Genomic DNA, 18580 nt, shown 5'->3' with positions numbered 1-18580 from the left:
AGCCTGGATCAAAGTTGGCCAACCTTGCTAATCTCTATATTTGCAATGTTAATGTTTTCCATAAAATTGTCAGTTAAATTGTCTGTTTTGCCATTAAATAAGCCTGGCTGCCAGAGCCAAGCTGTGCAGGAGTCAGCCACACAGTTATTAAACACATTAAAGTAGAAGATATCAACAAAGAGCATTTTTCCCTTTCTCCTGGCACTTTTCATTTGGTGCAGGTGTTTGATTGTATTTCAGAGGTTCTAGTACAAAATCCATGAGAACAGGTTATTCTCCAAGGTCCCATTTTACTATAAAGACAGCAGTTTATAGCACCACTCTGCTGCTTTTTCATTTCTGCTGTCAATTCTGTTGCTTCTTTCCACTTCACAATCTCTTACACTCCTGTCATGTGAGAACAGACCTCTCACTGATGAACTGTGGCCATGGGGAAACCATTCCTCTTTTCTCTCTTGCCATCATTTCCCAACCAGAAGCCTGCTCCCATTAAGGCTGTCAATCATCTGAAGACTTCTTGGATTCAAATGCCCTATCTGGACTCAAAGCTTTCTTCCTCTCAGTGATTTCCTACTCTCTCAGCCCACGGTAAACATGATCTAGCTTCATCTTTCTTCTACACAGGTGTTCCCAGGACAAAATACAGCACACATTTCTAATCTAGGGGGAATGTGAAAACAGTGTTTCCTACTCCATAAGAAATAGTGTAATTCTATTGTCAAAAATACCCCTCAAACAGCAAAAAGCAGCAGCAGCAACCTCCTGCCAAGAACCCCCCTACCTATTATCTCCTGCAGCAGCTACATGCCAGCAAGAGCATTTCATACTCCAGAAGGAGAGGTGTGGGATGAAGATTTCTGTTTTCAATAGAAGATCATGGATCCCATCAAAATGAAGCATTTACCCAATTATTGAATCATTTTCAACACGAAAAGGCTGCAGCTAAGAGTTGACTTTGGTGCCTGTGTACCTGTCCCCCAGAGTTTTGCTATTGAATTCTATGGATACAAGGATATGCTTAAAAATAACTATTGCATTTATACTGTCAAACCTACTGTGGTGGTGCAGACCCCTTGGGCTGCATTGTGATGTCAGGACCACCCAACACTGAATTCTTGCCTTGGTTACAAGTGCAGTGAGTTGGTATCTATCTGGTATTCTCTCGTCTTAGTTACAAACACAATGACTTTGGAGAATTAGGCACTCCTGAACCCTCCCTGAAACTCCTACTGCCTGGAAACTGTACTTGAAACTCCTGCTGCCTGGATCATTGGCTGCTCTGGAAGGAACCAGAATTACCTGAGGAGAACTGTGGCTGAAATGAAAAACACTGGCTAAAGTTGATCAGTTTGCTATCCTATAAAGAATGATCCCAAGGGAGACCCTTGGAGCTGTCTGGGATTGCAGCAGACTGTGACCCAGCATCTCAGCCTGAGCTGGGACATGTCTCAGGGTAGATTTTGTGAAGATTGAAAGGGCAGATTTATCAATGATCATCTGCTGACAGAGGTCACCAAAGAAGAAAGGTCAAAGGTCAGGTGCTGACAAAATGCTGATGAGGGAAGAAGAAGGTAATTCACTACAATTAGATTTCATGAGGTTTTGAAGATCATTTGGTACCATTAATTCACTGCAGGTTGCAGAGAAAGAAAAACTGATCACAGGGTAACCTCTATATCTGTGTGTGTGTGTGTTTGTATGTGACTTGATTTAGAAAACTTTCCCAGAAATCTAATGTGAATTCAACCCATCTTTAATCTTTGACAGGATCCCTGTGCTGATTCTAGCAATTTTTCTTCCTTTTTGTATTAGTTCCATTAGATACAAACTGTTGACCAAGTCTGGGACTAAGTCTGGATCCAGCTGCACCTAGACTCCTCTCTGAGAGGTTTAGACAGCAAGAGAGTCCATTCTGTGCCTTGGGACTCAACAGGAGGGTCTTCCTTACCCCTTTGGTCTCTGATCTCTGTCTGAATCATTCTACATTCATTCTAACTCCCTTTCTCTTTGAATGTTTTTTTCCATGTAGTAATAGAGGGAACCTTGCCACTGAACTTACAGATTATATTCAAATCAGCTTTCCCAATAGCTCTGATGGTGATTCTCTAAGTGATCTAAATCTCTCATCCATGACACTGACATTGATACTATTAAACCTGATCTTGTTGCTTCAGTTGAACACTTGCCTGAAACTCATTTGATAGCATAATGGCACAGATAGAAGGTCCCAAGACAGTCAATACTTGAGAAGACAGAGCCTGAGATCTTGCTCTTTCCTAACTGTGCTAGCAAATTTTGACATCATGAGCAAGAACTTCCCATCCTGCAGTATTGGAAATCAATCTGAACAGGATGGGAAAAGACACCCTGCAAACTCATCACACAGCATCAGAAAGACTACAGCATCCCTCTTGAACGCTCGGTGTGATGCTACAAATCTGAGCTGGCTTTAGTGTGTTTGGCACAAGGAGGATTGCAAGTGAAGATGAGAGCAGGTGGAGAGGCTCAGAAAATTTGTAAGAGGATCTTTGTAGAAATGACGTCCCTCTGAGGCTTTCTCCAGCAGCTGAGACCTTAGGAGAGGATGATCTAAACCCTTAGAGCTCATCAGATTTTGATTTAAAAGCCCACAGGCTTTGAGCTATAGGTACACCCTTTAGGTTGTGCAAAGCCTTTGTTCACTTCAGCTTAAAACTGATCTCCTCTTTATAAGAAATCAAAGCTTTGATAGCCCTCAGGCTTTGGTAAAGGAACTATTTTGTTTTAACAAGCACAGTTGGAATAACAGGAACAGCTAAGCCAGGCAAGAGCAAAAGATGAGGTTTGATACCCTGTTAAACATAGAATTGTATTTAAGGGTACTACCTGTGCAGTCATCTATACAAGACCATATCCTCTCACTCCAGCATACTAGCAAACATTTATTGGCATTGAACTTAGAGAATCACACCTGGAAGAGGAATATAGTGTAGAGATAATGTATGTAAACAGAAAACAATCTGAAACTCTCATCAGAAGCACTATAGCACTGGGTAGCTATCTGCTAACTCTGCTAATTCTGCAGTGCTCTTGGCTTTAACAGAGCACAGTAAATGTGAAAACCATATTTAGAAAAGGAGGTATGCTTCAGGCCCTTGAGGAAAGCTCAAGTAATGAATCTTGACTTGGTTTTGATAATTGTTTTGATATTCTTCCAGTCTGACACACTGTTTTCCAAAAACCCAAGTTTCATGGCACAACATTTTAACAGGTTAGGTCATCTTTTTGTTCTGCTCTACTCAAATATTTGAAGCCTTCTCTTTTTTTTAACTTCTACAAGAAGGATCATTTTAAGTGTATTTCTCTTTTAGGACATAAAAGAAGAAACAGAGATATCCAGAGCGAACATAAGAAGGGATTCATAGCTTTGAAAGACAGAGTATTATCACAGTCACAGGAGCCTGGCATTCATCTCTTACAACTTAACCTCATCTCACCCTGTAGAAGTAAGACACTGGATAAAGCTGCTTGTCTAGTCTCTAATCAATGGAAGAGATGTGTGCAATGGGTATTTATGCCTGTGTGCTTAGATCCCTGTTTTAAGATGACAGTCACACTGTAGAGATGTTTCTATCTCTTATTCAAATTGAGAAAAGCCCAGGGACTAGCTGAACACTTCTGCTTAATGACTAAGCTAGAAGTAGATGACATGAAGTACATGTCTTTAAGTTCTGACTATGGCTTCCTTACATTAACTTAGTTGAAGAGGCAGCAGGTACCTGAGAGTACCCAGAAGAACCCCAACCCAACCAAACCCTCTAGTTTATTGCATTTCCAGTTTTAAATATAACGACATATCAGTTTTCTTCTCATCTTCTGGAGGTTCTCCATGGTTCTCAGGTTTCTTGCTAATACATATGAAAACCTCAAATGGATGTTTGATGTGGCCAATTCACAACCTGTAACTGTGTTTATGCAGAGCTGTGAACTTAAACCCATCCATTTTTAGTTAGCTATGTTTGCTCCTCCTCACTCACTGTCAAAATACAAAGGGATCCTGTCATCTCATGGTATGTTTGTATCTAATTTTCCTGAACAAGCTCATTGACTCCCCCATTACAGTGCTACAGCCAATGCACTCTCCACCATGCCTACTAAGTGAAATATTCATCATTGCTTAAATATCTTCTGGTTATCAGCTTTGGTATTCTACCTAACATCTAAACAATTCTTTTCCTAGATCTTTTTGCTTCCTTTATCCATTTTCTGTATTCCAGGGCTTGTTATTTGCTATCAGTTCTTTCCACTTGCTACTTGGACAGTTTCCATTTTACATAGCAAGCTTTACTTTTTCTCTTAAAAGCTTTTATAATCCCAGCTTTCTTCCCCTTTGCTCCTAAATGTGAGGCCTGTTTGTAGCCAAACAATGTGAGTGGGGATTGATCAGTGTTTAAAATCTTTTCCCACAGATGTTTTGGCTCGAAATAATCATCATGTTTGCAAGATTCACTCTTTTGTTTTGTGCTTTAAATGAATATATCCTTGGTTTGGGTTTGATTCTGTGTGCAGATATCAAATATAACAAATTCATGCTCTCTTACCCTTAAGCCACAACTCCTAGATCAAAGAGGAGTCCCTGTGTTTGTCATGATGAAGGGAGAATTCCTTTATGTTCAGTGCAGCATTTTCATGATCAGGAAAATGTTACTACAATTTTTTAAACCCCACTTCTAAAGAGCTCTGTACTGGCTTTAAGTGACCATCAGCACAGCTCATTAAAGGTAAAATGACAGCATTTTTTTCTCCTGTGTGCTACAAATAGCTGTTTATAGCCATGTTGCACAACTCATTGGAGTGTTATGGTCTGTTGCAGGCACCAGCATGTGATGTGTCTCTGATTTCTAATAATAGCTGAGGAATATTCAAGACTACTATTTTAGGGTTGCCAGGCACAATAGAGTGCCATTTCCAAACTCTGCATTCCACTTGATCTATCCCAAGCAAGCTCATTTAATGGTTTGAGTCACACAAGTATTTTCCATGAGCTTCAGTCATGATCTGGCACTAATGCAAACAAATCACTTCCAATTCTTCTCCTTTATTACTATATACTTAGTGCTGGCATATAGGCAGCCAGAGTTTCTTTTTATACCCCTTGGTGACTGGATGGGCTTTATCCTTGATAGTTTGGTTTCATGGCAAATGAGCACACTTTCTTTTTTCCTTTCAATCCCTGTTTTTGTTATTTATGTTGATGCCTGGCTGCTATAGCTCACCAGTTCCACAATGTTTCCCTGTTTGCTTTAGCAGGGTACAGCTTATTTACTTCACAGCAAACAGATCAGGATTCCACAGAGCCCAAATTTGTTACCTAAAACTCCATGCCTAGTTAGCAGCTTTCTTGCTGAGCATCCTTCTTTCCATCATGTTTTCCTTGTAAGATAGGAAATCTCTCTGACCAGGGATTGTATGGATGGCTCTGGTCTTTCAGCAGTCTACTGGAAACAGTAATGCTAGCTGGCATTAGCTCCTGTGGGGAAATTACCATTACAACTCTTCATTATCATCTCTGAGAATGTGTTAAATCAGAGTATATGTCATTAAACTATTGGAAGAAGCACCCACACCCATGCTTCTTAACCACTCTCTTCCAAAAGGGCTTCTGGCCTGTATTTCTTCTTCCTCACGGAATATATTCTCAGCCTTTAGTTTTCATCTTTGGCTATTTACACAGAAACAAAAATTCCTGGAAGTTGAGCAATGGAAAGCTGGGCAAGACTACATAGTGAGGGCTTATCAAAATCTCATTGCAGCAGATAAAGCCAATTCTGTGTGTCACATGGAGTAAAATAAGCTTTGTTCAAATGAATTTCCTCACTGTGATGTTCTATTCACTCAGCTCCTGTGTCACTGTAACTGAGAACCCTGAGATGTAGATACACTAAAGGTCCCTTCCAACCCCTACCATTCTATGATTCCATGATAACAGCATGAAAATTCATAGAGGAGCAGAGCAGGTACTGGAGAGGTATCTCAGGGGAGAGGATTCTCCAGTCACCTTTGGAAGGGAAGAGGAAACAGCTGTTTTCCTTGGCACAGAGCATCAGACAGGGCTGTTGGCATCTCTCCTGCCTACAGACTATTTCCTCTCATTTTGGAAAATGATGCCAGTCCCAGACATGCACAATTGTGACTGTGGGTTTATTCAATGAGCTGGGAAGAAATCTGTAACTGGAAGAAATAAAGTGAGCAATTAAGCAGAGACATTCAGCATGAAGAGAAAAAGTCCTGCTTTCTCTGACCTGCTGGCAATACCAGGCAGGAGGGTCTCCCCTGCTCATGGGAGGGGCACATCCCAGGCTTCTAGCCAACTATAACCACCCCTAGGGTGGTTCCCAGGGAGGGTTTGTCTCAGCCTCCTCCTCACATTCACCCGACAAAGTGAGATGACTGGAGCTTTACATGTAAGAAATCTTAGTGCAGTAGGTTGACACAGCCATATTTTGCACTCTCTATATTGTCTTGCTAGACTGTTTTATGAGATCTAACAAAACCTAATCCCTCATTGAGACATCTCTCGTTAGCATCTTGAGTATTGAATAATTGCCCCCGATTAGGATGAATTAAATCTATCTTGATAAGTGTAATAATTGATAACAGTCTGATAGCCTTTAATCTGCTTTCCTGGCATGTGTAGAAACGAAAGCTTTACTTTCTTTGCCACCCTTTGTGTGTGTGCACTGCATGCTTTGATATCACTCTGGATCCACACTAGAAATTGGAAAGAAAAAGTGTTAAAATAGAAGTTTTGGAAGAAACCTTAAAGAGTCAGGTAATTTGAGACAAAAGCATCCCCAAGTATTGTGCTGTGCTCTCTTCAATTCGTCCTGCAACACAGAAAACCACACTTTGTGACAAAAGAGAATCTGTTACCACTGTAACAGCAACCAACATTGGAGCAAAATCCATTGAGTTTACTACAGTGGGTGAATAAAGATCCATTCAGTAAACTATGCTTTAAGACCTGCATGGAGAGACTTGGTCTAATTTTATGAGAGGTTTTAATTCTGATTCTCTGTCTAGTACTTGTGTAACTGTAAAAGAACTATTTATTAATTCCAAGCTCATCCAGCTGATTGATGCATGCTAATGCATTCTAGATTTAATAATCACATCTTCCTTAATTGAATTGTATTTGCTCAGACAGAGCATATAATTAAATCAAGTCTTTTCTAATCCTTCTCGTGCCAGATTATTCTATAGCACATTGGGGAAGAAGAGTCAAAAGCCTGAATTTAGTTGATTTAAGCTCATTGAGTAAATCCACAGTCACACTGTGAATGTTTGGGCTACTCATCCTTTTCTTAAATGAAGAGATGTGTTTTTGCACACATCCCTTCTGCAATAATGAAGTGTATAGAGGCAGCAAGACTGAAAGTATGACTTGGAAGGAAACAGTTTGAAGAAAATCCAGCAAATTTATACAGCAGGTAGTGAGATCTCCATAACACACGAGCAACAAGCTACTTGCCCTCTAGTGCCTTTATAGAGAACAAGGCTGTCTGAGAGAAGACACAGAAAAACCCAAGACATGGCTAAGAAATCACAGAGAGGAAGAGAAAATGCTTTAATGAGACACTCTCATGTGCTTTTGTATACCTGGTCAGTTGTTTCCAAGATGCAAGTCTGGGACCAAGAGTATTCCAAGGCACTAAAGGCTAAAAGAACCTGGCTTGATTGAGAGGGAAAAAACCTGTAGAGTCTGACATGGATTTCAGAAAGAAATACTGAGGGAAAGAAAAAGCAAAAGGAGTCTTTGTCAGCCAAGAGATTTATCAGTCAGCAGAACTTGTTCTAATCTACTTTCATAGAATCATGGAATGGTGGGGTTGGAAGGGATCATCTACTACTGAAAGATAGAGTTTAGGTATACAGAAGTTTTGCTTTTTTAACCCCTTTTTCTAATTGCTGTGGACCATTTGATAGGAGAAAATAACAGCAATACAATTCATAGTGGGGTGTTCAAGCTTGGCATTTCTTCTTGTGATGGATCTGAGGAACTGGATGCATGCACGTGCTACTGACACATCTTCTGTGTCCACAAGGAATTAAAAGGTTTGTTCTGCAAGACAGAGCTATGGAAATAAGCAGCATCTTTTTCTCTGATAAGGTCTAAATTACTTGACCTGATCTAATTTGTCCATCATAGTTAAATTATAGAATTTATCCTTTTTAATAAACAACACTGGTTGCTGATTAAGAAAATGACCTGCAGCAGAATCTGATTCCTCTACTTGATTTTGAAACAGTATAATGTTATTAAAGATAACATTGTGCTTTGAGTCTTTTGATCTCATGCTCTATGGCATTTCACTTGAAGAATGATTTGCTGTTAATACCATATTCAACCTTGGACTAGCAAAGGTCTTATAAAGATTTGTTTCCTTGACTACCCCATGTCACAGGCTTGAAATGTAATTCCATAGAAGTAAAAGGAAAAAAACCAGTTGTCACTGGTGTATAATTAATAACATATCACAGAAAGAAATGTGGTTAGCAGAGTGCTGTCAAGGTGCTGCCTGTGAAGTAAAAGCATGCTTTTCTTTGCAAGTGATTTGTAAGACATATGCAAGAGAATTAGTTTTCTTTCCAGTGCAAAAAAAGAAGTACTAATGGAGGAGCTTAATGGTTCTTCATGGGGTCAAGAATGCATTGACTGAGGTCAATAGGAATATTGCCTTTCTGGGCAGGGTACATGAGTTCATGTGACTTCCTACTGACAGCTGTGGGGTCGTCATAAAAACTGCTTACATCTGCACCTCCTGATAAAGGTCTTCTTCCAGTGTCATCTGGAAATAGTCCTGAGGTTTTCAGTACAACTGTGTCTAACGTGAGCTCAGGGTTAAACCACCTGTCACCTCTTATCCAGCTCTCTTGGAATGGAAATCTGAGCAGCAAATATAAGTTATAAACAGAGACACTTTATCTAAATTCAATCAGTGCAAACAAACCTGTCCCTAGGCTGGTGCAGGGTCCTGTCATTCCTTGTCTGGTCTTTGATGTAAGATATGCATGAACAGGGTATCACTACACATGCTGATTGCTCCTCTAAGCCTGAACTAGCTGACCCTACAGATCTTCTGTGGCAAAATGTTTCTTCCCAGTTTATTAGTTTCATCCTACTGACTTAGGACCAGTGTTTTAGGAAACCAAGAGCACTGAGGATCTATGTTTATAAAGGAACACAATCAGTTTGTGGCCTAACCCCACTGAGAGCAAGGTCACAACTTGTTGCAGGCCACAGGGGTGGTTTTACTTGCCACCACCATCCTTGCTGTGCTCTGGCATTGCAGTTTTGCTTGAAATATATCTTACCTGTCAGCTTATTAAGAGCCTTTGTAAACTGGCTAGTCAGCATCACAGCCTATGCTCTTTCAGCTAGCAGTTTAGATGAAGCTGACAAAATGTGCTTACAGTCTTTCTGTGTGCCCAGCATCTCCCACATTTCACATCTACAGGGTGCCTTGCCAAGGTAGAGCCCTGCTGGATAATCAAATGGTACATAAATTATAGCTGGAGGGAACAGAGAGAGTGTTGATTGATGATAACTCCCTGAAGACAACGTAAGAGTATCTTCTGAGGCTGCATTAGTGACAGTAGGTTGAAAGAAAAAGTGTTTGTTCCTGGAGGGATAAAAGAAACAGCAAAATGTCTGAGCTTACATGTTACATCTCTAGTGAGCAAAGAAAACTGTTGGAGATGCAGGCCACTTGTGATCATGGAATTGACCAGAGATGTTATGATGCTGATGGTTCTACACATCTGTAGCACTGTTGTGTGAGCACGAGGGATGCAAATAGAACAAGACAATATACAAATCCATCATTCTATGATTCTGTAATATTTCTCCATCCCTCTTTCATTTATCTTTCCCCCTCTTTCCCCCTCTTTCCCCCTCTTTCCCCCTCTTTCCCCCTCTTTCCCCCTCTTTCCCCCTCTTTCCCCCTCTTTCCCCCTCTTTCCCCCTCTTTCCCCCTCTTTCCCCCTCTTTCCCCCTCTTTCCCCTTCTTTCCCCCTCTTTCCCCCTCTTTCCCCCCTCTTTCCCCCCTCTTTCCCCCCTCTTTCCCCCTCCCTCTTTCCCTCTCTCTCCCTCACTCCCTTTTTTAAAAGAACCATTTTCCAGCTGCAATAGCCCCTGTCTTTGCCACTTTCAAGTTATTTTATTTTAAACAAGAGATAAGTAACTGACATCATAAATTAGATCTAGGAGAACCTAGAAAGTCCTTTGATCTTTTTTGTAGAAAGTGGATTTGGATAAAAGAGAAGTTATTTGGGAATTTGCCCTTTGCTTCTCAATGACCTTGGCCAAGACATTTTGCTCTTCTGTGCCTTCTTTTCCACGCTTATAGATGACACCAGTTTTGTGAAGGATTTCAAGATGTGAAGTGCCTGCTTATAGAACACATTTTCAGGCTTATTCTTACTTCTTGCTTTCCCTTTGCAGTGAACTGACAGATAATGACAAAGAACCAAGGCACTTGCAAGGAAGACACGGGTCAAAGATACCCACATCCCAGAAATACATGATTTTCATCTACTTTGAAAACAACAGCTTCCTCTGTTGCCAGCTGACCAAGATGGTAGCCTCAAGGGGTGCCCTGAGACACAGAGACCAAACTATGGAGATCAGGACGAAGTAAATGATCAAAAGCCTCAGGTATGAGAAATGCATAAGGGTGGCCAAGAGATAGGACATGTATTGGGAAGAGTTCTGTCATCATGCAAGAGAGATGATGTTGGATGTTGGAAGTGTCCATCACCTCTTTACAGCTTTGTTAGGCTGCTCATTCTTGTGAGACACATCCTAATAAGAGAGTGGAGAATAGTCCCCTGGCTTTTGAGAAAACTGAAAGCAGTTTCCAGAAGAGTCTCTCTCATGATGCCATGTTTCTCTACCCCAATTAGCAAGAAGCTGAACTGCCTTATGAGTCTCTTGGGCAGAAAGATCACTCTGCCAGCCAGATAACAATGGCAAATGAATCTCTACTTGGAGACACAGAAGGACTGAGGCTGACTGACTGAAAGCCTGTGTGCTCGTGCAAGGCAGAGTCATGTTCCCAACTTACCCAAGAAGAGTTATCTCTTTGACTGCAAAACTAATGAATCCACTCAGTCTGAGCCTGGGTAGTTGCTGCAGCTGTGTGGGTTTAAAAGGCTGGTCTTAGTGCCTATTTGGCAGTATTTTTTACCTGGAAAATGAGTGTGAAAAGAGTGAGAGATGGAGATCTTTAGCACAAAATGCCCCTGGGCATAAAAAAGTGAAACCTAAAGTCCTCTTAGAAATGCCTTTTTTAAACTGCTATTTTTGCAAATTACTTGTTTCTGTGGCATTTATGGCCATTTCCTTCCTTAGAAATGTTGTTTTGCAGTTGTTTTAGTCCACAAAGCACAGACTGTCTCTGGCTTCTGCCTTAACTAACCCACCAGTACAAATTTCACTTGAAATTCACAGCTGCCTTTGCTGAATGTGAGCAAATGAGCCTGTCAGGTGGAGCTGACTCTCAACTTTTCTTCTCTTTGGGATGCAAATCCTTTTAAGTATATTTAGGTCATCTCTATTTGATTTTCATGGGACATAGGGTGGGAGTGGGGAGGTAGTTATTCTTTATGAAGGAGAGAAAATGCAAAAGATGGGCTTAAAATCCCTCCACTCAAAGTCACAGTCAAAGTCACCATCTTTCATGCAGGAACCTAAACATGCTGGGCTTCTGCTTTCCTCAGGTTTGTGTCAGAAATAGCCTTTTTACCCATTGCTCTCATCTTTCACTTATGTTTTAAACCATATTGGAGAGTGACTGGTGGCTATCACAAGAGACTAAGGTACAATCTAGTAACTGGTTTACATTCCAAAGCCAAAGCACTGGGCTCACCCTGGTACTTAGATGCTTTTCATGCTTGAATGAAATTGCTCATCAAATTCCTCACCACTTTCTGTTTTCTTTACCTTCTTGGCCTGGACACCCAGCATGCTGTTTCCTATAGAATAACATTTCTCTGACACAAAGTCTCAGAGCACCGCTTAAAATTGTCCAGCTCATGTTAATTCACCCCTGGATTTCCCCAGCTAAAGAGGCTTGTCTAGATATTATGGTCAGCAGGCTGGAAAGCCCCAGTTATTCAAGAATTGGATAAATAGCTCTTTATAACACGGAGCATAACGTGTTTGCTGTACCTCTTAGCAGAGGAAGAAACAGGATAAATGAGTGCAATGCTTGGATAGTGCAGCGTCTCAGACTCCATCATCCTTACCACAAATCCCTCTTTACTGCTGGTTTATATAAGAATTTCTTCCAACTTGATGCCAGAGTCACAGCCCACAGCCTGCTTTAATGGCAATGAAAAAGCAGACATTAATGCAGTGTAACAGTTTTCATCCTGAGGGATGGTAAAATGTGTAATGCACTGTGTGCAGAGGGATGATGCTGGCTTTGCAGAAGGGGGAACCAAAGCCCCAGGGACTGTGCTGGGAAGCCTGGCAGAGCTGGTGTCCAGCATCTCCTGCACTGCAGAGAGCAGGAGTCCAGTCACAGCCCTGAAGTAATACGGCATTCAGTATTACCTGTGCTATGGGAAGGTCCTGGACTGGCACTGAGGGAAGGAGAAAGCAATTTCCTTCCTTAAAAACAGCAGCCAAAAGGAATAGGACTGGAGAGAACACTTTGAAGACCCAGAACTTTCACTTTGGCAGCAGGCTTGAGGGAGATGGGTTGGCACATGAAGCGTTATTTGGGAGTGTTTATGAAGTGGGTGCATTGATTTATTCGCTGGTTGCCCTGGTCATCAGAGGGTTCTGTTCCTAACCATAGGGCTGTCACCTTCCACATCCTCCTCCAATGCTGCCTGTGTATCCTTGTACTAAATGCAGGAAGCATACAGGTTAGACTGAGCAGAGGTTTACCTTCTGAGAAGCGAGCTTCTACCTTCAAAAGGTCTCTCTGTCAAATTGCTATTTTCTAGTTGCAAAAGACACATTTTAGGGTGTTTCTGGAGAATAAAGTCTCCTGATTGGATTTCCATGATCAAGAACATTCCAAATGCAGATGGGGAAGGAGGGATAGGGGCAATTTTTCTTAGCAGTTAGGTTTATTAAGCAGCTATTATTAGCTATCAGTTCTTCCCAAATGTAGATACCAGTAAAAATCTGGCTCCTGGCTTGAAAGGTAAAATCACAGAACTGCAGCTGAAAGCCTTACAAATTCAGAAACTTTTAAAAACACATTGTTTAACTCCACTGAGGATCATATGGGGGATATAGTTGGATTGAGACTATATAAAGGATTTCTTAATATGGCTGGGATGACTTGCATAATCATGGAATGGTGGGGGTTGGAAGGGACCTTTAGAGCTCATCCAGTCCAACCCCCCTGCAGAAGCAGCTCCCACCTAGATCAGGTCACACAGGAACGTGTCCATGTGGGTTTTGAAGCCCTCCAAGGAAGGAGCCTCCACACCCTCCCTGGGCAGCCTGGGCCAGGGCTCCCTCACCTCACAGGGAAAGAGTTTTTTCTTATGTTTAAGTGGAACTTTTTGTGTTCCAGCTTCATCCCATCACCCCTTGTCCTGTCTCTGGGTACAACAGAGAAAAGTGCTGCCTCAACCTCCTGACACTCACCCTTTAGATATTTGCAACTGTTAATGAGATCCCCCCTCAATCTCCTCCAGACTAAACAGCCCCAGGTCCCACAGCCTTTCCTCTTGTGAAAGATGTTCCAGTGCCCTGAGCATCTTGGTGGCCCTGCACTGGCCTCTCTCCAGCAGTTCCCTGTCCCTCTGGAGCTGAGGAGCCCAGAACTGGACACAGGACTCCAGATGAGGCCTCAGCAGTGCGGAGGAGAGAGGGAGCAGAACCTCCCTTGACCTGCTGCCCACACTCTTCTTGATGTGCCCAGGCTGCCATTGGCTCCTTGGCCACGAGGGCACATTGCTGCCTCATGGTTATTTTATTATCAATCAGGACTCCCAAGTAGAAAGTGGTCTCCTGGGAGCATTCCAAGTCAGATGCAGACAGGGGAGTGAGGGACCACTGTCCTCAGAGTCTTTTCCTTATTTGTTGTATGAGGACACATTAAATGGTCAGAACTTGTGTAAGAACCCAAGTGCATGTGTGTGTATCATGTGTGTGTGTGTATAGAGGGATGAGGTAGGGGAGAGAGTGAGAAAGTAAACACATGGTTTATATATTAGGATTTGTACAAAGGTAGAGAAATCAAAGGGATTTGGTTTTGGAATTGCAAACTGAGTAAATTAGACAAAAAAATTAAACATAGCTGTTTCTCCTAAGCAGGAAAGGGAGAGAAAGGTATCCAAGAGCCTGGGCCACCATGAGCTGATTAACCAGACCTGCTGTTGTGTAATCCAACTGCTTCTGAAGAAGATTTTCTGTTTCTGTTGAAGATTTTAGGAGTGCCCTGGAACTCAAATGCTTTGGCTCATCTCATTCAAATACAGTGCTATTTTCCTCATCTTTCTGCTTTCCATACAGTTTCCATTTGGCTTTGGTTTGGTTGTGTTTTGTGTCTCCAGTGCCAGTGTTTCAGAAGGCAAAGCAGTCTGGAGTTCTAGTATACAGAGCCTGGTTGAGCTCCTTCAAGTCTCTAACGCTGCCTTCCCTGAATGTCATGTGAGTGGGATAAAGAAGAGCATAGTGCTCTGTGGAACCAGTCTTCCTTCTTTCTGTGCTGTGCTCTGAAATAACTTCTCAGGGTTTTAAGTGGATGCTGAAACAGCAGCTTAAAAATTCATTGCTTTGCTCTGAAATACCTGATAGAAAAAGCATAGGTTTCCTGGAGCCTTTCTTTCTGTGTTTCTAATCTTTTTCTTTCATTTACCAGTCAGAGTGCCTCCTCTTTATTTCTCTTTTGTAGGGCATATGTAATAAATCTGAGGCCACAGATGAAGACAAAATCCCAAAGTGATTTGCATGAAAGGAACAAGGAGATAAGAAAGCAAGAGTGGGGGAAAAAGCCATCAATATAATGAGATCAAATGTTATTTGTGCTTGTTTATACATAAATTTATGAACAAACATCAGCTATAAGCCAGCTGTAGCTCTGCCCTGTTGTTGGCCAGGTACAAAAGCCTCAGTACTCCATTCATTGTTGGCTATTTAAACAGACTCCAGAGATAAGAACAATGACATTTTCAGGATTTTGTTTCCCATTTCTTGGTAAAGGCTGCTGTCTCTCCAGGATGTTGTCACAGCCTCTATTTACTCTCAAAGCTCAATAATCTGTTCCACTCGTTCCAAGCTGCCCACCCATGCAACTGTTACATGAGACTTGTGTCAAATGTGGGCTTATCCTCGAATCCTTACAGCTGGGCACCGGGAGTCTGCCTGGACATGTAAATGTGAGTTGTTTTGTGTACATTGGGCTTGTTAGGGCCACACTGGGTATGGGGCTGGGCAGAAAGGGAGCAGGGAGTGATTGCATTGAGCCAGGAGAGGAGGAAGCAAGTCAGACTGTGCTCAGGACCTGAAGGAGTCAAAACTGTAATACATTCCTCTTTACACTTTATGCTTCCCTTTCTCTGCAAATGTTCTCCTAACAGTGTGTGTGATGTTCCAGCAGCATTAACAATGACCCAGGGCACTAAAGGCCATTTCTTTATAAGAAATTTCTTTTTATCTTCAAACCATTTGGAATGAGTGCTGCTCTGTCTTGCAATATTAGTCCTGGATGTGGAAAGGTGCAGCGATTTCCTTGCTCGGTTATTAATTGGACTGTGATAGCGACACTGACACTGTGGTTGCAGACATGTGGTCTGCAGACTAGGAGTTAATACACTGAGATTGGCAGTTATGATGTTATAGAAGAGTCAGACCATCTGATATCTATTAAATCACTTAATAAAAGCTGAGTGAAAGTATCTAAGAAGCATGTGAAAACCTTGGATTATTTGATTGAAAAGTGTCACTTTTATGCAAACATCAATATTTTACACCCATGAAGTTACTAACTGAATGAACCAGAATTCATTTCAAGGTACAGTTTACTCAGCCAGACCACCAGCCAATGCAATCTCCATTCAAACTGATGGAGCTATGCCTTCACACACAGCCTGAGCTCTACATTGTCATGCTGGTACATATATCTTATTGAAGTACTCTGCATTTGGCACATGAGGGCTTCTGTTTTGTGGCTTGTCTCATGACTGAAGAACCATAAACCCACATTTAACATTAGGAAAAAAAACAAAATGAAAAGTTCATTTGTAATAACTTACCATTCTGTAAAGCTTATCCTCCAGATCCTGATTAATTCTTTGTAAGGCTAGGTAATTGTTTTGTATCCTAAAACAAAGATGATATGTCATTGAATGGATTGCTTCTTGTACTGTTTTCTACCTGTCATTTTCACATCAATATAGAATCTTGGGTTGCACTACTTGGAATCTATTTCCCTATCACTCCTGTTTTCAGCCACTTGTTGCCTTTGCAATGCAATTGACACCTCCTGAAGCAAACTTGACATGTTTGCTTCTTCATATCTATCAGAAGGAAGTGAAAACATGTTTGCTGTTCTGCACTTGTGTGAAGACATGCATTGCAGCATCAGAACTGGCACAAAGAGGTGGTAGCTTTACATCAGGCTCAGGGCTGACTTGGTAGAGAGGAAGCTTGAGCTGTATGCTTAGACACTATAGAAAAGAATCATGGAGCTCTCAATAGGAGAATTGCAGCAGAAGCCTAACGACTGTAGCAAAAAGGCCTCACCAGGTGACTTAGTAGACAATACCCCTTCTTTTGACACAAGTTCAAGGAATTGCCTGTTCTCTAGAGCTAAACACATGCTCTTTCTTCAGGAAATCCCTTTAGCTAGCTTAGCCTGGGAAAGGTGGGTGTTTATATCAGCGCTGAGGGAATGGGTTCACTAAATGAGCTTTCCCTGCGTATTCCAGAGCGATACACCAAAGAAATCTTCCAGTCTGTACATCTCTGGGTTACTTAGGTGGCAACCTTGGTATTGTAATAAACAAGCTGTTAAATCTGTGGGGAAAACATCACTATTTTAGTAACAGCAATGCCATTCTCTTCACAGAAGCAAGGAGAGTAGGTCCTTGTTCGTGTTTGTACGTATCACCTCATCAGGATGTACAGCAAATATGAAGCAAATGTGAGAAGCTCAGCTGTGAAAGGTTTGTCTGAATACATCTATATGTTTGCACTGAGAATCTTAGATCAATAAGTCAAGGCATTTTCAGCTGTGAAATGGTTTTAGGTAATGTACAAGTGTGTTCTCTGTAAGGGTGAACTCGGAGGTGATGTACACTTATTCAGTGTAAAGCCACTTCTTCAAAGCCTGGGTCTGGATGTAGCTTCCATGATCAGGAAGGGACCTGGATTAAAGAAGTCTCTTTGGCTCATTTGATGGTTAGGAGTGTCTGTGGAAAGCGGAACAAAGACCTGCATTCGAGCCATACCAGGGCTGGGAATCGAAGGGTCCAGCCTGCCCCTTCCTGGCAGTGAAGCGATGTGATGGTTCAGGGCTCTCCCCCTTCTGTTGCCATGGAGATTTTACTTCCAGTTAAAAGATCAAAATGCTACCTTCAAGGGCAGGCCAGTGGCTCTTGGTGCCCCTCAGGAGGCAGGTAGGGCTCACTTTAAACATGCATCGTGAGCCTGGGGGAAGTTTCAGCATCATGTGTGTTTTACAGAGCTGCTGAGCATCCATTTCCTCCCTGTAAGGAGGCTCTGTGGCAAAAGATATTTGCTAAGCTGGTGATGTAGATGGGCTGTGGAATAACCTATGGCTTGGTCATTACTCACCAGTTCTTACAGTGCCATTGTGTAAATGTGCAGGTGACTTAAAGGATTGAGTGTAGTTTATGGCTCTCTGCATTGTCCATGTTCCTGTTAGACACAGCATTTTCCACTAAGCCTCTATAGAGAGATTTATTTGTGCAGCTTTAGGTATATTTGGGATTTTCACAGCTATTTAGCTGTCAATATATGAGAGAGAAATCTCAGGGTATCCTGTACTCAGCTTTTCATGGCAGAGGAGAAGGCAGAGAGGATCATTAAAGATCTTTTCCAACCAAAATGATTCTATGATTCTCTAAAGCAGTGGAAGCAAGGAGGCTTAAGCTGACTTTGCCTGCACAAAGTGTTTGCTGGTAAGGCTGTGTGGCATTGTATGGGGAGCAATGATTTAGGAAAAGAAAATGGGGTCTGCTGGCTGAAACCACAGTGCTCTACTATCTTCTCTGTCATGGCACACAGTTTTTCTCTAGTAAAGCAAAATAGAACAGGTTAAACTTGCTTTGCACCCAAGCAGCTGGTGGCTCAAGTAGAGGTAGTGTAAAGCTGGTGACAACTTTTAGCACCTGCAGCCTCCTAAAAGTTTGCATGGGTTCAAAAGCATCTGCATAAATTCCTGACAGAAAACAGGCAAGGATACTGGCTCAAGGCCTTTGCAGCTCAGTTATCTCTGTACCTCTGTCTGTAAAGTGGTATAGACATATGTGGAGAGCTCAAGTGAGACCCTGAAGGTTCCCTTCTGTAACTTTGAGACCCTGAATAAAAGCATCAGTAATTGCTACT

At 41.9% G+C, this 18580-nt stretch overlaps 1 protein-coding gene across 1 annotated transcript in view; it reads right to left on the bottom strand.

Annotated features, from left to right (window-relative positions):
* BEGAIN (brain enriched guanylate kinase associated) overlaps nt 1–18580 on the bottom strand; it is a 151440-nt gene that overhangs the window by 38788 nt on the left and 94072 nt on the right. The window contains exon 6 of the mRNA XM_061998405.1: nt 16264–16330. Coding sequence (XP_061854389.1) covers nt 16264–16330 — 67 coding nt within the window. The remainder of the gene's footprint in view (nt 1–16263; nt 16331–18580) is intronic.

Source organism: Colius striatus, chromosome 6 (assembly GCF_028858725.1).
Source record: "Colius striatus isolate bColStr4 chromosome 6, bColStr4.1.hap1, whole genome shotgun sequence".
NCBI lineage: Eukaryota > Metazoa > Chordata > Aves > Coliiformes > Coliidae > Colius > Colius striatus.
Note: the sequence above shows the minus strand (reverse complement) of the source record. Positions and strands in the feature narration are given on the sequence as shown.